The following is a 27,797-nucleotide window of genomic DNA, read 5'->3' on the forward strand; positions in this document are numbered from 1 at the left end:
GAGTTCCCTGGTTCAAACTGTGAAAAGTGGCCCAAGTTTGCTCACCCTTCTCACACCTCTGGAGACCCAGAACCCTGAGCCCATGTGCTCAAAGAAGCTAGTTTCTCCTTTTCTTCTTGTTCTGGGGGCTTGTGTCCTATTCTTGGTGGCATTGTTTTCTCTGGAGTACTGGGAATGCTACTCAGAGGTGAGGGAGAGCTAAAGAAAAGTGGGAGTATGGAAAGTCATCCCTGCAGATGGCCTAGCCTCAGAGCCCAGGGTGGCACCTGCAGCAAGGACGGCATCCCGAGCCCCTTGGGATGCTTTCCTGAAGCCCACTGTGTGAGAGGGCTGCTGAGAAGCGCCTGCTGGCATCCAAGCTAGAACACGCTCCCTCTTTCTTTGGTTCTCTGGACAATATTTGCTAGAGTCCTACTGTGCTGGTACCTTGGGGCATAGCAGAGGGCAGGATGGACAGTGTCCTGGCCTTGGAGCTGGTGACACATAGCACAGATAAAAGTTAGGAGGTGCTTATAGGTATCATGAACCCTGGTGGTGAGATGGGAATCTGTGGTTGGACAGGACAGGCTTTCCTGGACTGCTGGTATTCAACTGAACCCTGAATGACCAGAGGTGCCAGAAAGCAATTTCAGCACAAAGATGAAGTCACAGGCATAGCATGGCCTGCTCAAGGAAAGCAAGGGTATCTGGGGGGTCTTCTGAGTTCCATGGAGAACTCAAGCCTCCCAGCAAGTTGCATCAAGTGTGGAGAGCCGCTGAAATTCCAAGAACCTCTGTGAAGGGATGGGAGGGCTAGCTGTAGCTCCTTCATTGTGAACTTTGGGGAGAATGCCTGGCCCAGGCCTAGAAACAGCATCACTTCATTGGAGACAAGTGGCAGTCCTCACGGACACTAGTAACTGCTCCCTTTGACCATAGCGAGGATGATACTTGACCATGCAGTTGCCCATATCTCCCCTGTTGCCATCTTGCTAGCTCAGGGTCCCCTTTGCCCACCACTTTCCCACTGACCTCACATGGCTCTAGGAGAAGCTTACTCTCATGATGGAAGTAGGCTATGCACAGCACAAGTAACCTGAGCCCATCTGTCCTCAGCCATACCTGCTGCACCTCCAGGGTTAGCTGTATCCTCCACCATATGGGTACAGGCAGGAAAGCTTCCCACTGTACCTACTGGGTCCCCAGGGGTCATGAAATGTTTAGAATAGAGGGAGCACTGTTTGCACATGTGACTAATTTCACCAAATGGGTTTGTCCTCACAGACACCACCAGCACAAAGCAGGCCCTGGCAATTACCTAGCCCAGATAGTCAAGGCCCAGGGAGGGGAGGTAACCTCCTTGACATCACACAAGTAGTTTAGTCCACAACACTACTTCCCATATCACAAGGGGACACCTCCTAGCTGTGCCTGTTCACACCTACACCCACACACCTAAGGCTGTCTTCTAGCCCCTTTCCTCTCTGCAAAGACTCAGAGACCAAACTTCCCAAGGGTGGAGCCCAGACTTGGTATAGCATGTACAGGTTTACACCCCAGCTTACCAGCTGTCAAGCTCTTTGATGTAGGCCAAGTTCCTCAGTCTTTCTGTGCCTCTGTTATGTCGCCTACAAAGTGAGTGTGTTAGCAGTCCTGTTATCTGGATCAAACTCTTCTGAAGGTCTGTGATCTCATGTTGGCGTATCACACTGATGCCAGCTGGTACACAGGAACCTAGCAAAAGCTTCAGGTGTTTGTTCTTGCTAGAGTGGGCCTATTTTCAAGGTACAAAAATTCAAATGATATCTGGAGTGGCCCCCCTTTCATCCTCTGCCTCATGCCCTCGAGCCTGGTAAACACTTCTGACTGATACACCCTTCCCTGCTCTCTGCAGGCACCGGTGGTCCTGAGCCGTGACCACCATGATGTGAGTGGCACTGACAGCCCCTTTAGGGAGACTTCGAATATTTATGATGGTTCTGCCTTCTGCGCAGGTGAGGAAGACCAAAGGATTTTTGTCATTTAATGTTAGTCAGCTGAGGAGGCGCGCACCCATAGTCTCAGTGGTTTGGGCAGCTGACTGGGATAGGGCAGCATGGCTTAAGCTTACAATCCCAGCACTTGGGAGGTAGAGGCAGGCGGATTTCTGAGTTCGAGGCCAGCCTGGTCTACAAAGTGAGTTCCAGGACAGCCAGGGCTACACAGAGAAACCCTATCTCGAAAAACCAAAAAAAAAAAAAAAAAAAAATGTTGCACAGGAATGCCTCCTGGGTAGAGCTGGGTGTGATAATAAGCAAATTTATCTAAGTCATCTAAAAGCTTGAGCCAGAGTGACTTCTGGGTTTTCCTGGAGAACAAAACTACTTGGAGGAGAGCTATCAGCATTTAAAGGGACAGCACATGCATTTGCTGAGGCGATCACCTCTCAAGTCCTGCTGCCAACGTAGGGACCTCACTTCTCCGATGAAGTCAAAAAGTGTCATTCCTTTGCAATCTTTGTCCAGGCATGAATGCGAATTCAGTGCCAGAGAGTGTAGCTGTAGAAAAGGAGAATAGGACCAACTGGGCTTGGTCCGTTTCTCCTGCTTCCTGTTTCTAGACTCCCCTGTCTCTGCTCCCCACTTACTGCCTGACACAATGTTCTTCACTTCCAAGAATTCGCATAAGCCTGTCTGGCCCTCAGGATTGCCTAGTGCAAGGGATAATGGCACATGCTTCCCTTTCTCTGTAGACATGGCCGTGCAGAACTTCGTGGGAGATGCCTGCCGTGGTGCCACGTGGGTTGCACTTCACAACGGAGGGGGTGTAGGCTGGTAAGAAGACATCAGAGAGCAGGCTCTGTGGGCTGATGTGGAGACCATGGGGTCCTCTTGGTGCAGGGGCACGTCTGGAGGCCTAAAGTTCTTGGACTTGGGTCCCTGACCACTTGTTCTATCGAGGGCTTTGTGTGAATACCTTCCTCACGTGAGCTGGGAACCAGGGGTCAGTATGTTGGGGTGCAGAGGATGAAGGGACAGAGAGGGAGTCTTGCATAAAGCAACTCTAGCAGTTTGACCTGTACTTATCATATAGGACACAAAGGTCAGCATGAGTAACAGCCACATTCATTTCCATATTCCCATTCCCACTATATAACTACCTCACTTGAAAGAGAGGGAGCACATGGTTGCCAGGACAGCAGGTTCTAGGCTCCCCACTCTCCCCAGCTTACAGCTACATTCACACAGGTCACTTTCCAGTCAGCACCAGGGGAGGGTCACTGTGGCCTCTACGATGGTCTCTACATTGGTCACCTTTCCGTTCTTGTGACAGTAGAGGTCCCCAGCTTGACAAGGGGAAAGGCTTATCTGGCTCACAGCTTCATAGGTTGCAGTCCATGGTCCACTGACCACACTGCATTTAGGTAGCACAGTATGACGGGATTCCTCTAGGAATGCAGACAGAACCATTCATTCATGACAGGGAAAAGAAGAAACCAGAATCTCATGCAAAAGCACTTCTCAATGACTTGAAGACCTCCCATGAGGTCCCAAACCCCTTAAAAGTTCCACTACCTCCCACAAGTGAACATTTAACATCCAGACTTTAGGGAGGTCTCATTCTGATTGGCAATGGCCAGTCCTCTGCAGCTGAAAATATTAACTCGGATTCCTCAGACAAGGACTATGCAGCCGAATTCCCTGGCCTCTTTCATATTCCCTCTCCCAGAATCAAAAACAAAACATAGGCTTCACAGGTGAAGAAACTGAGGCTCAGTGGGTTTGCCTCTGCTAAGAAAATGTCTTGTCTGGAATTCCCAGAGCAGCTCAAAGCTGGAGCCCTGGCTGCTCTAAGCAGTCAGGGGCGCGATGGTCAGAGGTGGGGGTTGGGGAGGAGTATGATTGGATCCAGGCAAGCCTCTCTGTCCTGAAGAGCCAAGTCCTTCCATTAACCAGCTTCCCAGTGCATTCAGATGGCTGGCTTGGCCTCATGCCCACCAAGACTAAAATTCTTAGCTGCAACCTAGTCAGGTGGCTTTAATTAATGGAAAATGTGACCACAGCACATGTCCTGGCTGGAGAAAAACAGCACAGAAAAGAGCTCCCTGGTTATGGAGCACAGGGGAGGGGATGAACAGGAGTGTGACTGTTAAAATGGCTGAAGCTTGTCCCAAGCCTCACAGGACAAACAGCAGATGGTCTGGGAATTCAGCTGGGAGGATATGGTCCCAACACCGCCAAAGGGGTTGAGGGATCTGGCTTACCGTTGTTGATTCTCCAAGGACAAACCACACCCAGTTCTGTGGCTTTATTTTCTTCCTTGTTTGGCAGGAATCTAAGAGTCTAAGCTGTTTTCCCTGGGGCTTCTTGACTTGCTTCTTCTCCACTTCCTGGACTGTCTCCTACAGTGCTGTTGAGAGGCTCTTCCCATCTTCCCATCGCAAGGTCACCACTCACAGCTGGATGTCAAGTTTAGCTCACTCCAAGGCCTTGGCCTTGTCACAGTCCCCCTTTTGGAGTGTCTGCTTGGTGACAGCTTTTGCTCTCTGTGTCCACTTGGCACCAGTTGGCTGCAGTTTCGTGTGCTCCAGACCACACCTGCAGGACATGGCCATTTGGTCATCACTGAGTGGGAGCAACTGTTCCTTAGTAAAGTCTGTAATAGGAAAGGATGGTGTGTAGGTAGACTTCATATCATTTCACAGACCAGGTAAGCTCAGGCAGCCTCTGGGCAGTCAGTCATCTGGGCAACTACCAGCCCACGTGGGGCACTGCAACTTTCAGCCAGCCTTCCTGTGTGCCCATCTGTGCTTTATCACCGCTTCTGTGAGCCCTGTGAAACAACCTCCCTCCCTTCTCAGAGCACTATTGGAGACCAGGGTGTAGCTCAGCACTAGAGCACTTGGCCATCATGTACACAACCTGGATACAATGAGAAAGATTGTTTCCCATTCTGATGGACAAGCAGGCATCAAGCAGAAGGTGATGGGGGCGGGGAGGGTGGTTCTTAAAGGGATACATGAAGTGGACAAGATCGGCTCAGAAGCATAATTATCTGAGAAGCCAGGATGTAGCTGCTCTGTTCTGCTGGCCACATGGCTTTATGATATAGAGGTTAATGTGACTAGGCTTCCCCTGTGCTGGTATCTTCTCAAGCTAATACCTGAAGTCTTGCAAACATTCCTGCTCCAGGCAAGTTGATGCAGGGAGTTAGCTGGGAACTGTTCTGTCTCTTGCAGGGGTGAGGTGATCAATGGGGGATTTGGCCTTGTTCTAGATGGAACCCCAGAGGCTGAGCAGAAAGCCAGGATGATGCTCAGCTGGGATGTCTCCAATGGTGTAAGTCCCCTGAACTCTTCAACTCCTCACTACCCCCTCTCCTCCATGGCTCTGCCTATCCAGGTTGGAAGCCTGGGCTGTGGTTCTGGCCCTACCCCAATAAGGGCTCCATTCCCAGCCCCTCCAGGGCTCCCTCTATTTTTTTAAGGTTTATTTTTATTTGACTTTGTGTGTGTGTGTACCATGTATGTGCCTTGTACCCTCAAAGATCAGAAGGGGGCATCAGATTCCTTGGAACTGGAGATACTGTTGTGAGCCACCATGTGGGTGCTGGGAACTGAACTTAAGTCCCCTGGAAGAACAGCCAGTGCTCTTGACTGCTGAGCCATCTCTTCTTTGGTTATCCTTATCTCTGGTCTCACCCTGCAGTATAGCTTCTGTACATGCAGATGGACCTTGGTGGGCTCAGTCCTTCCTCCTGAAGCACCCCCCTGCACTGGTGTTGATGTCTTACTATTTGTGGGCTGCGATGGAACCCAGGGCCTCAGACATGCTCACTCCATCATTATGCTGCACCCTGACCTCAAGATCTCTCTTTTAAGGCTCATCTTTCACTGCTTTGTGTTGCTATTCCTTTTTGCTGCACTGGGTGAGCTTTGCCCATGTCAGACAGTTACGCCAACCCTCACTGCCACTTTCAAAGGCAGACAAAGATCACATTTTAGAAGCTAGATAAACCTTCAGTCCTGGGATTGTGGCCCATCTTTGCAGTGACACAGCATCCTACAGGAGAAAGGGGGGCAGATTTCTCTTCCAAACCATATCTCAGGCAGTTCAGAAGGATCGACCAGAGAATGGAGGTCAGGTAATGATGAGGAAAGGTATATGGGGTTTGAGCAAGCTGAGGAGGGATTCCAGAGCAAAGGACCAGAGAGCAGACTGTAGCTCTGGATGACAGAGGTTGTACCCAGAGGCAGAGGCAGGTGAAGAGGCTCTGGTAGGGCCACTCACCAGGAACCACTAAACTTTAACACTTCAGCAGGAATCAGGGCTCCACATTCTGACACTAGGAGTCACAGTGAGACATTATAGGGTTTCCTCCTAGGAGATCCCACTATCAGTAGTATGGACATAGTCAGGGGGTAGCTTGGAGATGGTTGGTGGCAGCTTGTTGAGAAGGTGCCATCGCCATCACTTAGGACAGACCAGGCACACAAGAGAAAGCAGGCCAAGGAGAGATTTTGTGGCTGGTGATGAGGATTCTTAAAGGAGAAAGGATGAATGCGTGTTAGGGATGAGCTCTTTCTGACCAGGCAGTGCCCTCTGTAAATGTCTGGTCATTCTTTGGGGTGGAAGGTAGGGCTGGTTTCAGATTGAAGAGAGGGTAAGTCAGTTATATGTTCCAGGTAAGAGAGCAGGGGTTCTGAGCTGGGCAGTTACAAAAGAGGCTCTGAAATCCCCAAGTAGAAAAGGCAGTGTTTGGGAGGCAGGATACCATGTGTAGATACATCCCTGTGATCTTGATTCCAACGCTATGTGCTCGGCTTCTGCAGGTGGCACGGCGCTGCTGGTCTGGAAACCCCAAGGCCTATGAGATCATCTGCCAGACAATGCAGGAGAACAGTGGCCTGGTGGTGACACTTCCCCATGAGGTGGCAGATGAACAAGTGCTACAGAAGGCCCTGCGACCCTGAGAAGAGTGAGGGTCCTCTTGATCCCCTCCTTCCCACTGCCATCCCACACAGCTCATTGCCCTCCCCACACTGCACCCCTACGTGGCACTCTTAGTGTCCTACATAGTGAACCACAGAGGCCTATCAAGGTGGAGGCACTTGTCTTTGACCACTGGCTTGAGGACAGGGTACATCTTGTTCACAGACAGGCCCATAAGCCTGCAGAAGAGTGGACTCCAGCTCAGATGGGAAGGAACCTTGAATGCTGGCCAAGCTGACACTAGCCTCACAGGATTCTCTGTGACCTTCTAAATGTGCTATTCAGTCTCCTGTCCACTACTGTGCCCGCACTGCTACCTACCCATCCCTTGTCTATGCCATCACTTCCGGTTCCCGGCATGGGTACACCAGGTACTTGGTGCTGAGGAGTATGGGGAAGATAGACAGGAAATAAAGACTAAAGTAGAGGTAAGCACATGGCACAGACTGGGCTAGCAGGAGTGGGTAACAGAGTCTCTAAGTCAAAGTGGCCAGGTGCTACTGCAACATGTGGAGAAAAGACACATTTCAGGCCAGCTGTGTGAACATGAAAAACAGAACCAACCACTTCCAGAGGTCCCTGGGTTGATCTGGAATCCTGCAGAAGTTGCATTAGCCATAAGCTGAGTTCTTATACCTTTCCCATGCCCTGCAATCCAACCAGACCTACACCAGCCTTGCCTCTGAAACAGGAGCCCTGGCAAGAGAATTGGGTGGCTGTGTTTCCTCAGACCTTCCCCTGGAAGTTGCCACTACTTTATAGTGCCTCCTAACCACCAATACCCAGCTTAGGCCGCCTCCCACTACTATGCCCTGTGCCCTCTTTTCTATCTTCACCAGGCCAGCTCTCCTGCTGTGCTGCCCCCTAAGCTGAGGCAGGGCTATGAGGCAGTTAACTTACAAAGAGGAAAAGGTTGTTTTTGTTTTTGTTTTTGTTGTTTTTGGTTTTTTTTTGGGGGGGGGGGGCTGGCAGTTCTGGAAATCCTTATCCAAGATCAGGAAGTCATACTGCTTTGGGTCCTGGCAACAGTGGCAAATGGCAATGGCAGGGAGCATATGGCAGAACAAACTGCTTGTGCCAGGAAGAAAGAGGAGATGCTTGGACCCAAGTCCTACATGCCCTCAAGGGCATGTTCCAATATCCTGAAGACCTTCCCCTTGCTCTAAAGTTTCCATCACCTCCCAGCATGCCTTTGGAATAAGCCTTTAGCCCAATCAGGAGTCATAGCAGAGGTCGAAACTGGATTTCTGGTATTTTGGTCTATGTTTCTTGCATAAAATAAATAATTTCTTAAATCAAAAAGGAGCCAGACATCCTTCAGTGAGGGACCAGGGCCTTTGAGCCTCAGTTTTCAAATATGCACAGCAGAGCCACAATACCTGGATCTCTGTTGAGAGATAACCTTGGTTTTTCCTTATTCTCTATGTAGTGTCACAGCAGAGAATCAGGCAGGGGCTGAAACTGGAGAGACCCCCTCTGCACTTGTCATGTTTGTGCACTATCGTTCAGTGGAGTTCCAGCCCCTGCCTGCAAGAGGAATTTCCCTGTACTGTGAACCGTACAGCAGGCAACAGTCAGCAAACCTGCTAGCCCTTGTCTTCAGTAGAATAGATACCTCATATGGCATGTCCAGTATTCAGATGTGGCTAGTATGACCAAGAAAGTAAATTGTAAATTTTGACATTGTAATTCATTTAAAGTAAATTTAGTTCTATTTCATATAAGTATAACTGAAATAGGTTTAGGCTAGGCCTATTCCATTTCCCCTCTAAAAGCCAGGAACATGTTTATTTATAAAAATGCAATTCTTATAGAGGCTGGTAGAGGCTCAGTGGTGGAACACATATTTAGTACACACACACACACATACACGCATACACAGTAAAATAAAGTAAAATTTAGTTGAACAGATAAGTACATATAGTAACATTAAAAGACAAGCTGCCATCTTGGGGGGGTGATACTAAAATGTCCCCCAACACAGTAGTGTGAATAGGCAGGGCTCAGTCTACCTTGGGTAGTGTGGAATGGGCCCCGATCTGATTGGCTTCCTCCATTGCCCATGAGGCCAATCTTGCTCAGATTTCTCATTGGCCTCTATGTAGGCTCCCTGCCTCCATTCTCAGCCTAATTCTACTCCTGTGGAGATCCTTGCAAAGTGCAGCAACAGTGTGTTGCATCTCTGCCTGAAAACCACAGTGGCTTTCCTGAGCCTTGCTGGAGCCAGGACCTGAGCACTCCAACCTGGAAGGAGCAGAAGAAAAACAATGTTCCTAAAAAAGGGTGAGGTCCAGCAGAAGGTAGCAGGAGACTACCTGGGTCAGAGGGCTAGACAAACCATAGAGGAGAGTGTGCAGTTCAGAGCAGGCAAGATGATTCCTGGCAAATCCAACAGCTTGAATCCACCCATTGACAGGTGTCCTAAAAACTACTAAGACACTCTTGAAAAGACAGAGAACACAGAAGATAATAATGTCCACATGCTAGCCACTGCTTTCCAACATGTTTTCTTTTTTTTTCTTGCATTGTAGTAAAACACACAACTGTAACTTTAAATTTTTAATGCCTATTTTTAGTTCTTTATGGCTCTTAAACACTTTAACCCCCCTTTTAGCCCACCACCCACCAGAGGTAGTGGATAAAAAGGACACAGGAGAAGTGCACCTGTTTAAAAAGTTCTTTGGAGCAACTCGAATCTGTGTTGTCTGGAAGTCAGCAGTTTGGTTCACAGGTCAGCAGCAGCAGCTTAAGCCACTAGCAAACACTGCACAGATACACCAGCAGTCCAGTTTGATAGAGTCTGGATAGCAAACACAAATCAGCAGCAGTAGCACTACCTACCAGAGACTGCCAGGCCTCTGCCTCCACACAAATCAGTTAAGAGGGAACTAGAGGGACACCAGGAAAAGTTCTCGGCTGTGTGTGCCTTTCTCAAAGAATCCAAGATCAGCAAAGACTCAAGACTAACAAGCATTGTATAGCTAACTCTATAAGCAACCCTAGATCATCCTCAGTCACTGTCTGTCAGGTCCTATTTATATCCCTCTAAACATTACATGTTCTCCATGGGTCTTGTCTCAGTCCATGTCTTGTCTTAGCATGTGGATCTGTCTCAGCTGTCATCTCTCTGCCAGTCACTCCAAGTCTGAAGAAGCTGCAAGAAACTGCAGCACACCACCAGAAGTTTTTTGGTGCATTTCTCTCTATGAAGTCCTGACAAATGCCACTCAACTATGCAATGTAAAGCAGACTAATACATGTGTGTTGTTAGCAAAGAATCTTTCATCACATGTCCTGTCAGATGCTTATTTTTAACAGAACATCATTTCACCTGTGTCTGCATTAGTTAAACATTCCTATATGAATCCGCCTTAGTCTTTCACCTGTGTCCACTTCAGGAAAACACTCCTTTACATGTTTGCCCCAGCAAAACACCATCCAACACAACTGACTTTCCAAAGAACCCTTACACTTCTACTTCACACAATCACTTTCCAGGATGCAACTCAGTGTCCTGAAGCACCCCATGGTGCTATGCAGCCTTCCCCACCACCCAGGTCTAGGAGCCAGCTTTTCATCACCCTAAGATGACACTGCCTCCTCCTCAGCCCTTGTATTCATCAGCCTACTCTCACCCTATTGAGTTGTGTGCTCCAGAGACCTCACAGATGTAGACTCACATAATGCTTATCCTTCTGTGACTGGCTTACTCACCCACTGTCGTGTCCTTGAGTTCTTCCACATGGCAGCATGTAGCAGCATGCACTTCCATGAACTCCGTATGATGGACCACATTTGCTTAGCCCTTCAGTCACCGAAAGGCTGTGGGTTCCTGTAAATCCTGCTGTGAGCCAGGTGTTCATGTGTCTACCCATGGCCTTGCTTTCAGCTCTTGGGTTTGAATCTAGAACTCTATGGGGATCACATTATTAATTCTATGTTTAAGTTTTTAAGGAACTATCAAAACATTTTCTATAGTAGAAAAATAATTTCTAAATCTAGAATTTAGTTTCTAAAATACTTGCTTATGGTCTAAAACACACTAGAATCATTAAGATGGATCAGTGCTTAAAGGCACCTGTTACCATGCACAATGACCTGAGTTAAACCCCCAACCTACATGGTGAAAGGAGTGAATCAATGTTAGTTGATATATATATATATATATATATATATATATATATATATATATATATATATTCAGTAGTGTCAAAGAGAACACATGTTGTATTCAAAGCCCCTTTCTCCACCTCACCACAGAGATGGCATCAAGGATATTTCTAGAAAAAAAAATTCACTTTCATTTCACTTCCTGGTGCCCCTGTAATACTCAAACCATATTTTTTATATTTTTTCTTTCTAAGCTTGCTGTGCTTATTCAAAATGCTCTTCATGAGATTTAACCAGAGGAAAACATCTATAATCTGTATTTCTAAGACTTTGTCAATGCAATTAATCTGTGTCTCTTCACCTTAGCCTCAGGCAGACTCTTCAGACAAAGGTAAAAAGCAGCCACCATTCTTCACCAAAATACTACATAAACAGTCTCTAGGCCACATACTGAGGTTCTTCTACCCTGAAACTCTTGGGCCAGGTCTGCACAGTTCAAATCACTCACAGCAACAAAGTCTTCCACATTCCTACTAGGATGGCTCAGTAAGCCCCACTTAAAACACTCCATGGCTTTCCAAATCCAAAGTCCCAAAATCCACATTCTTCCAAACAAAAGCATGGTCAGGCCTATCACAGCAATAACCCTGGTACCAACTTCTGTCTTAGGGTTTTACTGCTATGAACAGACATCATGCCCAAGGAACTCCTTTTTTTGTTTTGTTTTGTTTTTGTTTTTCGAGACAGGGTTTCTCTGTGTAGCCCTGGCTGTCCTGGAACTCACTCTCTAAACCAGGCTGGCCTTGAACTCAGAAATCTACCTGTCTCTGTCTCAAGTGCTGGGATAAAAGGCATGTGCCACCACTGCCCGGCTGACCAAGAAACTCTTATAAGGACAACATTTGATTGGGGCTGGCTTACAGGTTCAGAGATTCAGTCTATTACCATCAAGGAGAGAACATGACAGCATCCAGGCAGGCACAGTGCAGGAGGAGCTGAGAGTTCAACATCTTCATTTGAAGGCTGCTAGCGGAAGACTGACTTCCATGCAGCTATGGTGAGGGTCTTATAAACCACACCCACAGTGACACACCTACTCCAACAGGACCACACCTTTTAATAGTGCCACTTGCTGGGCTGAGCATATCTAAACTATCACAGAGCGTGCAAACACATACAGACAGGTAAGGTTCTTCCACAAACAAATGTGCTCTTTCTGTTTCTGTGTTGATTTTTAAATGTATTTTAATAGAAACATACAGAGGAGTCATTGTTGTCATTTGTTGTCAGTAGCTTATGTATGTATATCAAATGTGCTGTTCAATCAACACTTTTAATGCCAAAAACTTGTGCTCCTTGGAGAACCCACCCTATTAGAGGCTAGCCCTATTTCCCCATCTCTCTGTAGCTACCAGTATCCACTAATATACTGTCTGTATAACTTAGGTCTTCTGGACATTTGATACACATGGCATTATATTTCTTTTTTGGCTGAAATATTTTTCATAGGTTTGGTCATGACATAATTTGCAAAACTCTGTTATGCCTCAAAAATACTCCACTTTATGAACAATATTCATCTGACAATGAACACGTGCATTGTTTCTCCTGGAGAGTTGTTATAACTAAGATTACTATAAGCATGCATGTAGCTTTTGTGTAAACATTATTTCCATCCCTTTTAGAGTAGATGCAGGGAGAGGGGCATAGCCTCGCATTTTAAGGGGCAGATTGATGGAAAATGGGGGTAAACCAGTGTGGGCCCAAAGGGCAGGTTGGCAAGGTTTTAATAGTATTTGCATTTTCAGGAGACTAAAGCCTGCCCTACAGGGAAGGGGGGACTGAACAGAGTGGGGGCGAGGAGACAGTTGGGTAAAGGGGGACTGAAGCCGGGTCACTTGGTTATTTGAGAACCTAGGAGTGAAATAAGTTTGAATTTGATGAATAAGTTTGAGTGAAATAAGTTTGAGTGGTGATGACAGGAGTGGTGAGATTCCAGATAAATTCGTGTGAGACAAGTGGAGTTGTGGAGTTCAGGGAACAACTAGTAACTTAGAAGACTGACATGTAACAAGGAAACCCGGAATGCCCTTAGTGGTTTAGGTAGAGACCTGCTACAGGGCAAATCAGGTCTGTGGCCCAGGAGCAGCAGATAGACGCGCTCTTCGGCGAGGTCATAGAGAAGATGACAAGCAAAATGGAGAGGTCCAAAGCCTGAGTGAGTGCCAGTTCTGGATCATGTGGCCACAGGTAAACTTGACTTGTTTCCTTACACTTGGCAATCGCCGATTGAATTAGCTTGTATTTTCAAAGCACACAGGGCACGGGAACTCTTAGAAAATGCAATCAGCTTTCATTTCTTTGCGCCACCCAGATGCAAAAGTAGGAGCCAAAACCTGAAGACGCTCTTAATTTGTCCAAGTTTGGACTCAAACCAAAAGCACTGGCAAGTTGGAGGCTCCGCCCCTGCCCCACCCCCTGGCTCCCTCGTGACTACAGTCCCGACAGCCCTCGCGCGCCACGCCCACGGCTCTTGCGCACGCGCAGCTCGAGGTGCGACTCTGGGCTGGACTCTACGCTCAGCTTTGACAGAGACTCCCGGGGGGCGGACTCTAGGTGTCGCGCGCATGCCTGGCAGGGCTGGGCCGCTCTTCTCCGGTGGCTGCGGCTCGGACGCCTCAGCTGGGCCTAAGATGGACCTCCCGGCGGTGCTCACCGCCCCGGCCACGCGCGGAGACCAACATGGCGGTGGCCCAAGCCGACTTCGCCGCGGCGCGGAGCCGTCCCTTGGTGCTGGTCCCGGGCGCCGCCGCCTGCTGCTGCTGGGGGGCCCGGAAGATGGCGGGCCCGGGCCGCGTCAAGAGGAGGCCCCGGGGCCCAGCCCTCCGCCCCCGGAGGACGGCGGCGACTCCTTCGTGGTACTGCTGGAAGTGCCGCGCGAGGCCGACACCAATGGGCAGGAGGAGGCCGAGCCCGACTCGGGCGCGAGCCCCACGGAACAGGTCCCGGCCGCCGCCCCCGGCGCAGCTCTGGCAGGCACCGTCACCATCCACAACCAGGACCTCCTGGTGCGCTTCGACCGCGGCGTCTTCACGCTGGCCGCCGCGCCCGCGCCAGCCTCCCCGGGCCTGCATCCCGCGACCACCCCGGGCCTGGAGCCCTCGAACGCTGCTGCGTCCCGCCGCGGGCCGGTGGCCGCCAGCGCTGGCTCTCCGGCCTACCGCTGTCCGGAGCCGCAGTGCGCGCTGAGCTTCGCCAAGAAGCACCAGTTGAAGGTGCACCTGCTGACGCACGGCAGCCTCCAGGGCCGGCGGCCCTTCAAGTGCCCGCTGGATGGCTGCGGCTGGGCCTTCACCACCTCCTACAAGCTCAAACGGCACCTGCAGTCGCATGACAAGCTGCGTCCCTTTAGCTGCCCGGTGGGCGGCTGCGGCAAGAAGTTCACCACTGTCTACAACCTCAAGGCACACATGAAGGGCCACGAGCAGGAGAGCTTGTTCAAGTGCGAGGTGTGCGCCGAGCGCTTCCCCACACACGCCAAGCTCAACTCCCACCAGCGCAGCCACTTCGAGCCCGAGCGGCCCTACAAGTGTGATTTCCCTGGTAAGTTGGAGCCGCGGACCTGCGGGGGCGGGCGGGACCCGACCCGATGGTGTCTGGACCCAAGAGCCGAGCTCGGTCTCGCTGTTTGGGCAGGATTTGCGGGGGGTGGGGGCGGTAAGCCCTGATCTAAATGAGAACCGAGCAAAAAACCACTCGGGTGCTTGTGTTGAGGTTGTTGAGGTTCCTTTCAGGTAGTTAGATATGAAGCTCTGGGTTCCTACAGCGAAGTGGCAAGCATAGTCACAGCTATCCGTGGGGAGGCTACGAACCTTTGTTAAGATGCTTCCTTTGAAAGTGACCGATTCTCAGAGTTGAGTCAGGACTTTATTTTTCTCAGTCTACTCTTTCAACAATACCAGAGGAGTCAGAAATCCAAGACAAATCGAACTATGCCACCTTAAAATTTGGAGGGAATGACCACACATTGGTACTTCTCTGGTCCTTCTCTAGTGTCTCTGGAAGCCCCATTGATTAGCAGACACAGAGCTCCCAAGGACGTCTCATACATTGAATCAGACATCTGTCCTTTCCAATATTATGAATAGAGTGATGCTCCCTCACCAGGGTGAGCCTCTGCAGGTGTGTGATGAAACTGTTTTTGTGTCTTTTATACTTATTTTTGACAGACTTCTCAGTTTCTGGAACCATGTCTGTTCTTTTTACTGTTATCCAGCACTTAGCTGGCACATTAACACTCTGCTGTAGTAATGTGCATTGTAGATTATTCTCATATGCAGGGTTTAGCAACTGTAGAAAGGATATCTTGTGTTATTTGGGGCTGGGAAGGAGAGCCAGATTTAACCCACAAGCAACAGATTCTGCTATTGGACTCTAGCATGCACACAGAATATCTGTTAGAGTCTTATGTAGAAATTATCAGGCTGCTGATTGAAAACATGCAGTCATTTCCTAATATGAGAATGATGATTGCTGGGCTCACCCTGGTAAAAGTACACCATTCTCTGTCATACTGGGAAGGACAGCCATCCACTCACTTAAAAGCATGAGGTGCCCCTGAGGATCTTGTGCTGCCTGATTACTTGGGCTTCCATAGACCCTGGGAGAGGGGGCAGGGGAACACCATTAAGTGTCCAGTCAAGGAGAGGTTCTTTTGACAACATGAGCTAGAAAGTGGCAGTGGGAATGGTGTAGGGCTTCAGGAAAAGAGCAAAAGTCAGGGTGAAAGGGCTTGCCCATTGATAAGGGGTGGTGAGGACTGCTGCTGAAGCAGGGAATGCTGCTCACATATATCCTAAGTAGCAAAGCAGACAGCCTGAGGCTAAGGAAGAGGACTTTTGGATGGGGCAGAAATTTCCTGGGCTGTTACTTTTAGGCAGGGCTGTGTAGTGCTTCACAGTCATAGTGATTGCATTTTAGAGTCTGAGAAAGAGCTGCAACAAAGAGAGCTCCTAAACATGTTTCAGCTTTTTACTTTCCACCTTGTTTGAGCACCAAGCATTTTGTCAAAGAAGTGTTGATGTAGGAATTGTTGAGGTATAGGTTGCTTGGGCTAAAGGGTGGGGTAGGGTGGGGCTGTGAGAACAGAGGTGGAGCTAGCAACCTGAATAAATGGGTGAGAGATAAAGAAAAACCAGATGGTAAGATGTGGGGTGTCAGTTGCAGAGGCTGGAATTGAAAAGTGTAGAGGATGCAGTATCACTCTAGTGGGACAGACAGAAAATCTGAGCCAATAGGATGGTTGCAGCCCTGCAAAGCTGTACCCGACTAAATCTTGGTGGTTAGTGTTTAGTTTGTCATGCTCATTTCTTGTGGGTTTCAGACAGTATTGCCAACACAGTTTGTAAAAGACAAACCTAGTTTTTGCAGAGTTGTCTGCAGAACTGGCCAGCAAACCCTATGTTTGGAAGACAACCTCTTAACGTCTACATCACACTGCAACAGGTGGCCTGTGTGTTGCATATCACATGTGCAACAGGACCTTCTGTGCCTTCTAGAAAGCTAAGCATTGGTGGGCAGAGCTTTGCAGACATGGTTTCTGAGTCATGCCTTTCCTTGTCTGTTCACTGTGAACTGCCACAGGATGTCAGTAGTGTGAGCTGCACTATGTGATTTTTGTCCTGAGAGCTGAGCTTGTGCTTTCTTCATTCAGGCTGTGAGAAGACGTTCATTACAGTGAGTGCCCTGTTTTCCCATAATCGAGCCCACTTCAGGGAACAAGAGCTGTTTTCCTGCTCCTTTCCTGGGTGCAATAAACAATATGATAAAGCCTGCCGACTGAAAATTCACCTGCGAAGCCACACAGGTATGAGCTGCAGTGTGCACCTCCATGTAAACACATGCTTTGTGCTGGCTGGTGTGCTCATGGCTATGCTGTGTCATGTCTTTCTTTTACAAGGTGAAAGACCATTTATTTGTGACTCAGACAGTTGTGGCTGGACCTTCACCAGTATGTCCAAACTTCTAAGACACAAAAGGTAAACCAACCATACATTTGCATATGAACTATGTGTCTCAGACCACTTTTAGTGAGTTACTTACAGATTTCAGGCAGTTTAAAATGGAGCTCAGTGTCAATGTTCTGGAAAATCAGTTTTCTAATTTTCCAGAAAAGCACTAAAAAAAAGAAAAGCATTTGAGAACAGTTGTTTTCTGTGTAAGTTTGATTTGGTTTACTTAACATCCTGTCAATACAATTACATTTTTTTCCCTTTTAAATGTTGTAGAAATACTTTTCTTTATGATCTTGCAAAGTTTCAGTAGTGATACTGACAGCTAGGGGTCTGTGTACACGTGATGTTCAATATGTTATCTCATTCCATCTCGGTTATGACCCCAACATTGGTATTAGACTCAGAGAGGGTGGGTGGGTGGCCTGTGCATGTTTCATGACTGGGGCCTGAGGTGCTCGGAGTAAGAGCATTACTTAGAAAAAGACAGTGTTTGGAAGTTTACTTAAAAGGGATCTTTCCCACTGCTGCCAAGCTGTGTGTGTGTCTTCTGGTCATCTATGGCTTAGAAAGAACATTGGCCATAAAGACTTCTAAATAGTTCACATTACTTCATTCTCTCCTTTGGGGCTCAGCTCTTCCTAGATTGTTGTGGCACTAATTGTTCTGTTTCTGGCTCTGGGGCCACCTACCTATCAAAGTAGAATTTCTGATTATGGGGCAGCTAAATAAACCCTGTGTGAACATTCTGAAATGCATTGATCATTCTGAATGAAGGGAGCATACTGTTTCAGGTCTGAAGTCTCATGCCCGTGAGTCTGTGAGTAATGATTGCTCCTTCACTTTTTTTGTTTGTTTGTTTGTTTGTTTGTTTGTTTCAGGAAGCATGATGATGATCGGAGGTTCACTTGCCCTGTTGAAGGCTGTGGCAAGTCATTCACTAGAGCAGAGCATCTGAAGGGCCACAGTATCACCCACCTGGGAACAAAGCCATTCGAATGCCCTGTGGAAGGTAGCATTTAAAACATTGCTTTAGCTATAGACAAAGTGCCACACCAACACTCCTGTTAAGCTGTAAGTTTGAGTTGCAGAAGTACTGAGGTAATTGCCAGTTGCAGCACTATATTTATTTGGTTGGAAGAAGTACTCTGTCTGAGGCTGTAGTTCACTACCTGTTTAATTCAGTGATTTTGAGGATTAGGTGAAGTGAGAAGCGTACATTGTCATGTGCTGTCTGGCACATAGCTTGGCCTCACTAGATGACAAATAGCTAGTCTTGTTGCACCTGGACAGAAATAGAGCCTGTCTGGTTTTTTTAATAAGCGTATACATGAGGCTTTGTCTTAGTGTTTCTGTTGCTGTCATAGAACACCTTAACTAAAAGCAACTTGGAGAGCATTTCAGCTTACACTTCTATGTTACAGACCATCGTCAAAGAAAGTCAGGGCAGGAACTCAAGGAAGGGACATAGAGGCAGTCGCTCATGCAGAGGCCATAGGTGAGTGCTGCTTACTGGCTTATTTCCATGGCTTACTCAGCCTGCTTTCTTAGAGCAGCCAGGACCACAGGCTCAAGTATGGTACTGCCCACAGTGAATTTGGCCCTGCCACATCAATCATCAGTCAAGAAAATGCCTCCTAGACATTCCCACAGACCAATGTTTGGAGACATTTTTCTCAATTGAAGTTCTCTTTAAAAAAAAAAAAAATCTACTTGTGTCAAGTTGACATAAAACTAGCCAGCACAGGCTTTTTTCTTTGAAATGTTAAAGGGGTAGTTTATTTGTGTGGTTCATTTATACCAACCCTGCTCTAGTTAAAGGTCCACTAAGGAAGGAACAGTCCAGCATGAGTCTGTTGAACCCTAAGTTTAGAGCCTCAGCTGACTCTGTAAAGATCAACACCAGTTTTTACAACAGACTGAACATAGCACAGATGCTGTGATCAACCCTTCCCTCCTATCACCATGCCAGTGGTGAGTGAGTCTGGACAGGTAAACAAGAACACGCCAGCTGCTGCGGGTGAAGTCGGGGGCTCATCCATACTGCTCTTGCGGGCCAGGGTTGAATGTCCTGATCAGTTTAAAGAGGAAAGGCTACCCAGACATTAAAGGAGGGCTGTTGGAAGCAGGAAGACCAGAGGGGAAATCCACAGGGCAACAGTAGCTCATGTTGGAGCCAAGGCCCAATCTGGTCTTTGGAGAGGCACTGCGGTCACCCTGGTACGACAGTTGCTCCCGGCCCCAGGGCCCTCAGCAGAAAGAAAGAGAATCCTATCAACAACAAAAATAGAATCAAAGCTTGCTGTAATGATTTGGACCTGAATGAGGGAAGGTTAGTAGTTGAGATCAGTGTCTTAGCTGATGCTGGGATTGGAGAAGAGAAGAGTTTGGTCTATCTACATAAAATGATAAAATGTTCACCTGACCAAAGGTATCAGAAAGCAGACTGTGTGTCTGCTGCTGGCTTAAAGAGCAAGCTAGACTATGAGTGAAGCAAGTAGCATGCAGGTTCTCATTTAACCCCTGCAAGGGGATTGTCAAGCAATTCAAAATGAGAATTGTGGATTCAAGTCCTGAGTCTGCCTCTTGCATGGATCTGAGGAGTCCTGGGATGAACAGAATTGTGCCTCTTTTCTTCATCCATAAAGTAACTAAACCTCATAGGTTTTTTGCAGGGATTCAGCTAACTGAAACTTGTAAAGCTTGTAAAAGCATTAGTATTTATCAGTTCCAATTGTTGTAGTGATTACTGTTAGGTGGAGTTTTGGTTTGTTTCCTATTTTTAAGCCCTAGTAAGCCATAGTGGAGAGCCACAGATGGTGGTATAACGGTGGAAAGGCTGCTCTGGTAAGAACGCCGCAGGCAGGATACTGAGCCAGAAGGATGTCTGAAGGCCAACTATGAATGCTGAGACCCACTAGTATCATTTGCTGTTGGTGGGCAAGTTTTGGTTAGGGTAACTCAGGCAGAGCTAGTGAGCAGGAGGCAGGCGCTGCTCATTTTGACAGATCTTCTGGGAGTGATTGGGGAAAGAAGAAAGGACAATTCACTGTTAACAGTGGAGCATTGATATTCTCAAGGAGCTTTGAGCCTCAGTGGAGAGATGTGTGACAGGGCTTGGTCAAGGCCTCTGCATGATGCAATGGAGCCTGATGCAGAAAGTCTAGAACTCCTGCACACTGGACAAATGAAGCTAGGCTCTGTCTGTGTTGAGAGTGGTGTCAGGGTCATTCTCAGGGTGGTAGGCAGTGCCAGGGCCCAGGACTGGAAAGTGGGATTGAAATTCAGCACTTGAATTCAGATCTGATATATGAGTGAATTGAGTATTTAAGCTGGGAAATGCCAGCTTTGGGTCCTCTTGTACCTGTGACCTAGAGACATTTGCTCAATTTATGAACAGAGGTAAAATGGGCAGGTTTGTACTTGGTCATGAGTTGAGATAGTTCCAACCCCTAGGATTCCTGGGTTTTTTTTTTTTTTAATAGCTTAATAGAGGTGATTCATATACCTTTTTGCAACTGAACTTTGGCTTGAGATTTTTAAGTTGCTTTCACTTAACTCTGAGCAGTGGGTAGAAGGAACAGAGTGAGCCTGACTATGTCACTTGTCTTACACTAACTCATAATCTACATGTTCCTTTATAATTTTTCCTTTATGTTCAGGGTATTTGGTATATGTCACTTGTCAGTACCAGTGCTTGGGAACATAGTGTCATGATCTGTGTTAGGAACAGAACAGTCAAAATGAATCTATATATATATTGAAAGGGGCTTTTATGAAAGTGGCTTATGGGCTGCGGTCCAGATAGTCCAGCAGTGGCTGTCTCTCAAAGGAAAATACAAGAATCCACAAGGCTGGATGTCTCAGCATACTTTGGAATTTTGAAGAAGTGGGCTCTAAATCTAGTGGAGGAATACCTTGGCAGCAGGATAGATAAAACTTGCCAGTGAGAATGAGGACAAGCAGACAAAAACCAAAAGCTTTAATCTTTCATGTCCTTTTTTATAGGCTGCCACCAGAAGGTGGGGCCCAAATTTAGGGTGGATCTTCTGACCTCAAATGATCCAATCAAGAAAAATCTCTTACAGGTGTTTAGTTAATTCCACATGTATACAGATGTTTTAGTTAACTCCAGATGTACTCAAGTTGACAACCAAGATTAGCCATGGCAAATTGACTCCTTGTCAACTTGACACACAATCATACCTCATTTTGTCATGTTTTATTTCCAAATGAAACCAGTAACCAGGTCATAATTACTCCTAACATGATATAACTATCCTCCTATAACTGCAAATGCATTATATATCTTAGAATGTGTGGCAGTGTTTCTTGAGGGACAGTCTTTTATATCTCATAACTTACATATTCTAACCACTGATATCTCAATTGGTGTTACATAACATGATAAACCTAAGAAAGAAAACACAAATATCCTTACAAACACATTCTTAACAAAAAATGTGACAGAAGCACATGTCAATTATCATCTCGGTTTTGCAACTGGTCACATGGCCTTAGTTGCTGTTATGACTAGCTTCTTCTACTGCCCAGTCTGTATTTCCTCATCCTCAGCAGGTCTTGGGTTTGGTTTTTGTTTTTATGTCTTGTTTTATTTTTTTTTTCCTTAAGAAGTGACCCATACCTTCATCCTTGAAGGTTCTGAGCCCTTTGTCATCCTGAGTAGATTGGGTTATAGTTTCGCATTGACTTAATTCATGTCCTAATTAGAGTTACTATTGCTCTTTTGAAAAATCATAACCAAAGCACCTTGAAGATAAAAGGATTTATTTGGCTTACATATCCTGAATCAAGGTCTATTGAAGGAAATCAAGGCGGGAACTCAAATCAGGAGGGAACCTGGAAAAAGGAGCTGATAAAGAATCCACGGCTGCTTCTTACTGGCTTGTTCAGCCTGTTTTCTTATACCACCAGGACTACCACCAAGAGTGACATCACCTACAATGGCCTGGGCCTTCCCATATCAATCACTAATTAAGAAAATGCACTACAGGCTTGCCTGATCTTATGGAGGCATTTTCTCATAGGTTCTTCCTCTCACATTACTCTAGCTTGTATCAAGGTGACACAGAACTAGTCAGTACATGATTATGAATTACTGTTGTGGAGGGAGTTGCAAGTGGCACAGTGGATCACAGTGCCTATGTGAAGGTCAGCAGATGACTTTGTAGAGTTGGTTCCTTCCTTCCACCATTATGTGAGTTTCGGAATCAAACTCAGGTCACCAGACTTGGGTGACAAACACCTTCCTTCTGAATTGTCTTACCGATCCAGTGTCAGTTCTGATGTGGTTAGGAAGTATCCTTGGTCATCCTCAGGTATAACTCTAGATCCCCTCTGTTCCAGGGTGCTGTGCCAGGTTCTCAGCTCGAAGCAGTCTGTACATTCATTCCAAGAAACACCTGCAGGATGTGGCTACTCCGAAAAGCCGCTGCCCGGTGTCCAGCTGCAACCGACTCTTCACCTCTAAGCATAGCATGAAGGCGCACATGGTGCGGCAGCACAGCCAGCGCCAAGGTCTGTGACTGTGGCCCCTGAGGGTTGTAAAGAAGTATATGCCTGAGCATGAGAGAAGTGGGATTGTTCCCCTCCCTCTCACCTCTCAGTCACATGCATACCATGAAGTTGGATCCCTGTGTTTCCCTACAGCCGTGAGACCTTTGTGCTCTCCTCTCCTGCTGCTCTCATCTTAACCACAGCCCCTTTGCAACTATTTTTCCCTTGCCCGTGAAGTTCTTCCCTTCATATGTGCCATCATGTTGCAGGCCTCCCCTTCACATGTGCTCTAAGTCTCTGTGCTGGGCCCTTGGCCCTGTATGCTCATCCTCTTGAGTCTGTCTTGCCATTTGCCATGTCTGTCATTCCTGAGCACTGAAGCTTGTCTCTTTCTCCTGGTCTTAGGAGGCAGTGGATGCTACACAGAGGACTGTGTTCTACAGATGGATAGGAAGCTCTCATAGCTCAGGGTAGAATTGTGTCTCAGGAATTGGCTGGGGTATGAAAGAAGCACCGTGATAGTGGTCAAGGGGATGTGGAGGGGAGGATGCTGAGCATATAGGACCTGACTTCAGCATCTGTGGTATAGCACTTAGAAGCCTGCCCTTCTACATCTTATCTACAGTCATGGGCAGGACATCAAGAATATTGGAGTGGCAGTGGTGGCGGCCTTTCTAGTATATTCACAGAGGCTGTCTCTCTGGTTACTTCTGTTCCTGGTAAGGTAACTTGGTGATGGTCATGTTGTTTCGAACTAGTTCCCCCTCACTGTGACATGTGAAGCAGGGAATGCCATTTAGCTTTTTCCCAATTGGGATCCTGAGCAGGGACAGATTGTTGAGTCTGTTTCCTTGAGCTTTGAAAATAAGGAAGGTGATGATGTTATGAGTCGCTCTTAGTTAAATTGTCTGATGTAGGGCTCTGAGCAGCTGGAGCTGGTGAAGGTTTGTGTTCTTAATCTGGTTTCTTAATCATCTCTCTTGGGAGAGGTGGTTGCTAATCTGTCCTTTGGATCTCAGGCACTGTAACTCATGCCATAGCAGTTGCCCTCCTGCTAGTCTGTAGATCGACCCCTTAAGGACAACAGGGTGTGTCTCCTAAAATTCATGTCAGAGGATGTCACTGTCAACCACTGTCCCCCTCTCCAGCTCTGAGCTAACATTCCCTCTCAGATTGCATCTCTCTTTCCCTAAGCTGGCTAATTTCTGTTACTTCACAGGAGTTTGCCTTAAACTCTGGATAGATGAGAGGCCCTTTTAGCAAGCTATGTTTATGGTATAATTGACTGATTCGTGTGTCATTTATTCTGCCCATTGTGATCAGTAGAGGACCAGGCACTCAGGGCTACCTGATGACTGCTAGCTTGTGTTTCAGTTCACCTCACCATGCTGCAGAAAAACTTGCCAAGGTTGAGACCAAGAGGAAGCACTCAAGCCGGGGTCTTTATTAGGATCTGTTTGCCTCCCAAAGCCACAATCCTAACCATTAACACTACATGCTTATGTTTAGTCAGTGATTCTTCTCTTGTATATCCATTCATACCAATTCTCTAGTTGACAGTTGTGGAATTAATTAAATATTAGATGGAAGATTTTTGAGTAAGTTAATATCTTTGTTCCACCAAAACCATTCTTCACAAAGAACAGAATCATCAAGATGCATGTTTGTTTGCTTATTTTTAATTTTGAGAAAGTAACAGGTTTCCTGTGAAACAGAATTCTAGAAAGAATCACTCCCATCTCCTCAGAATGTTGTGTTGATGCTGGAATACTGTTGAAGACACTTTGTAAATGTGACAGCTAAAGATTCTGTCTTTGTTTTTGTTCTTCTGTCTTTTCTAAGCTTGAGATAAAAATGCAGTACGTAACCTGGTGGTGGTAGCAAATACCTTTAATCCCAGCCCTTGGGAGGCAGAGACAGGCAGATCTCTGTGAGGCCAGCCTAGTCTACAGAGTGAGTTCCAGGATAGCCAGGACTACACAGAGAAATCCTCAGAAAAACAAAACAACAAAAAGTCATATTCACTCTGATCTGGCCTTCATGCTTATACAGTATGCATTTGTGGTTAGCATGTAGTTCGTGTGGAGAACAGAACTGAGTGCCCCTTCCCTCTGCTTCAGGCACGAGCAGTTCAGAACTTTCAATAAAAGATGTAAGAGGACCTTATGTCTGAGCTCCATGCATCTGCCAAAACATGAACTTTCAACCCAGTACAGACAGCCAGTTTTATTCCTTGACTAAGTACAGGTAATTCAAACTAATCCAGTTTGTGGTTAACAGTAGATGTGGAGCTGGGCACAGAGTTTGACAAGACCTGAGATGACTGAAGATAATCATAAAAATACCCCAGAGCCAGAGTTAGTCTTAGAGCTGACTTATGGAGGCTTTGTGTTATGGATTGATTGAAACTTTCTTGGTTAGTTACTGCAGCATAGGAGGAAAGTCAGGCTTTGGAGCACAAAGACAGCCTGAGGATATGAAATACTAGCTGATGTTTCCGTTGTTGAGTCAGCTCTTTCTTTGGTGTCTGCTGTTTACTTGTGTGCCAGCAGTAGGTCTCAGTCTTTACCCTGATGACCAGGTCTAGTGAAAGAGTAGTCAGTGTTGCTTCAAGGGACAGCTGCTAACATTTCAAGCAGAAAGATGATTTCATAGTCTGGCAACATAGTAACTGAAATATCCATTGCTTTTACAGATCTTGTACCTCAGCTGGAAGCTCCAAGTTCTCTCACACCCAGCAGTGAACTGAGTAGCCCAAGCCAAAGTGAGCTCACAAACATAGATTTAGCAGCACTTTTCTCTGACACACCTGCTAATAGCAGCAGTTCAACAGCTGGGTCGGATGAAGCACTGAACTCTGAGATCCTCACCATTGATGTCACCTCTGTGAGCTCTTCTCTGGGAGGGAATCTCCCTACTAATAATAACTCCTTAGGGCCAATGGACCCCCTCGTTCTAGTGGCCCACAGTGATATGCCTCCGAGTTTGGACAGTCCTCTTGTTCTTGGGACATCAGCCACAGTTCTTCAACCAAGCAGCTTCAGTGCAGATGACTCACAGGCCATGAGCACAGGAGCAGTAGGCTGCCTGGTGGCTCTGCCTGTGAGGAACATGAGTCAAGACTCACCAGCTTTGACCCCCAGCAGTAACTTGACAGCTCCTGGTACCACACCAACTTCTTCGGACACCACTCAAGAAACTGGCAGTGTTCCAGATTTGCTGGTTCCAATAAAGGTGGAGCAAGACTTGTCTCCTGTCCCAGATTTGGTCCAGGGGCAAAAAGAAAGCCATGGGCTATCCCAGTCTGTGTTGTCCGACTCTGCAGAGAGGCCAGGGGCTCAAAAGGACTCAGAGCTCAGTGCTGGCACAGGCAGTCTCTACTTGGTATGAAGCACTCTATTCCATCACCACCACTAGCTCACTCCCTAATGCACTCTGGATCATGTTTGGGATGGATCCTGTCTATGCAGACGGTTCTTTCTGGTGTGCAGAAGGACAGATGGAGCCTGGGCAATAGTCTGGAAGCCTGACTTTGACCTTGAGTCTGGAATTGACATTCTTACAGCTTTAAGCAAATCACTTAACCTATCTGAGCCCTAGATCCTCACTTACTTCTAAAATAAGGGGTTTTGGCTACGTGCATTCTAAGATTCTTTTGAGTTCTGTGATTTTATACAGTTTTCATGAGAAAACTTGAGGCATTTCTTACTATTGAAATATTCACCTTTGTGCTTTTCACGTAGTGACGAGTCCTAGAAGAGCAATGTTGACTCAGTCATCTTAACAGTTCAGTGGGAACTTGGAAGCTACATCAGGATTTTTTATTAGAATAACAATGATTCCTGAGCCTTCATTCTTGAAGGATTATAACAATACTCTAATTTTGAGGCTGGACAGTTATTGTATTCTATATTTATATCAATTATACCTTTAATATAATCTAATTTAAAGTAATTTAAAGATTCCTAGAGAGAGTCTGACTTTCCTCAGTCTACAATGGAAATGAACATAGAGGTTTCTTTAGAATGCTGGTTAAATTTTGTTTTGACATTTATTATGTTAAGATTCATACATCATTCCTTACTATAGTCTAAAATACTAAGTTGTGAATTGGGATCAAGTGTGAGGGTACCTAGCTACCAACCTACTGGACTTGCATTTCTCTCTGTGTGAGAGTCCCACAGTCTGTCTCTCCATTGCTGGTGTCTGGCTGGTGGTGGCAGAGCTACACTTGCCAGCATCTGCTTAGGCTGCCACAACAGTTGCTAAGAGCAACAGGTGACTAAACAGGGACTGAAGGTAACCACAGGTCAGAGCATGTGGGAAGCCTGTTCCCGGCACTCCATGCCTCCCTGTGTCTCAGGAGTGGAAGAGCTAGCAGAACCTGGGTGGAGATGGAAGAGCCAGCAGAATTTAGGCTTGCTCCTTGTTTGTTCTCTTGCTAGCTGTGTGGCATTGGGCTCCCCTGCTTCCCTGCTTCTCTGAGTGGGAATGATGTTGTGAATGGGTTTCAGTATGCTGTGAGCTATAGAGTACTGGTTTCCTTTGCTACATGTAGTTTTAAGAATGAAGCTTTTCTTACTAAGTGTTCACACATTTTTAAATTTTCTATTTGAATTCTGTTTCTCTGGCACCTCCATCCATAAGTTTGGTGAATTCAGTAATACTTTCTGTATTGGCAGATGACGGTGTGGCACTTGCTGCCAACACTGCCCAGAGCTGCTGAGACATAACCCTGGCATCAAGAAGACATGGTGTTTTAGGAAGCAGGGCAGTGTACAGCTCTTAGCAGTCTCTTTCTAAAATATCTTAGTGCGTTTAGACCTTGGAGGAATGATCTTCACTTATCCAGATGATGAAGCTGTGTGCGTTTTCCTTTGCTAACAATAGAGCATGTGGTTTCCCACTCACTTTTGCTGGTGACTGATTCCTGGAGCTCTGATACATTCCCAGGCAGACTTAGTCCCCTTGCTACCCTTCCTCTGCTGTTTAGATCAAGCAACTGACACACTTTTCTTTGGTCCCAGGAAAGTGGGGGCTCAGCAAGAACTGATTACCGAGCCATTCAACTAGTCAAGAAAAAAAAGCAGAAAGGAACTGGGAGCGATGAAGGTGAGGCCGAGTGTGCTGCAGTGCTGGTGGGCAAGGGGCTCAGGCCTCTTGTGTCACAGTCACAGGCAGAGGAAGCACACAGAACAGTTGTTTCTGT

General features: G+C 46.9%; 2 protein-coding genes across 5 annotated transcripts in view; both read left to right on the forward strand.

Annotated features, from left to right (window-relative positions):
* Uroc1 (urocanate hydratase 1) overlaps positions 1–8,252 on the forward strand; it is a 26,716-nt gene extending 18,464 nt beyond the window's left edge. The window contains exons 17-20 of one of the 2 annotated variants that reach the window (XM_034512079.2): positions 1,874–1,973; positions 2,711–2,792; positions 5,198–5,297; positions 6,791–8,252. In XM_034512079.2, coding sequence (XP_034367970.1) covers positions 1,874–1,973; positions 2,711–2,792; positions 5,198–5,297; positions 6,791–6,931 — 423 coding nt within the window. In that variant the 3' untranslated portion in view covers positions 6,932–8,252. The remainder of the gene's footprint in view (positions 1–1,873; positions 1,974–2,710; positions 2,793–5,197; positions 5,298–6,790) is intronic. The other variant, XM_076940096.1, reaches the window with a different exon arrangement.
* A 5,367-nt stretch (positions 8,253–13,619) lies between these two features.
* Zxdc (ZXD family zinc finger C) overlaps positions 13,620–27,797 on the forward strand; it is a 32,231-nt gene continuing 18,053 nt past the window's right edge. The window contains exons 1-7 of one of the 3 annotated variants that reach the window (XM_034511604.2): positions 13,620–14,663; positions 16,774–16,926; positions 17,020–17,098; positions 17,953–18,083; positions 22,439–22,609; positions 25,284–25,972; positions 27,616–27,700. In XM_034511604.2, the coding sequence (XP_034367495.1) occupies positions 13,688–14,663; positions 16,774–16,926; positions 17,020–17,098; positions 17,953–18,083; positions 22,439–22,609; positions 25,284–25,972; positions 27,616–27,700 (2,284 nt within the window). In that variant the 5' untranslated portion in view covers positions 13,620–13,687. The remainder of the gene's footprint in view (positions 14,664–16,773; positions 16,927–17,019; positions 17,099–17,952; positions 18,084–22,438; positions 22,610–25,283; positions 25,973–27,615; positions 27,701–27,797) is intronic. The other 2 variants (XM_034511605.2, XM_076940098.1) reach the window with 2 other exon arrangements.

This window comes from Arvicanthis niloticus, chromosome 9 (genome assembly GCF_011762505.2).
Source record: "Arvicanthis niloticus isolate mArvNil1 chromosome 9, mArvNil1.pat.X, whole genome shotgun sequence".
In the NCBI taxonomy this organism is placed as follows: domain Eukaryota; kingdom Metazoa; phylum Chordata; class Mammalia; order Rodentia; family Muridae; genus Arvicanthis; species Arvicanthis niloticus.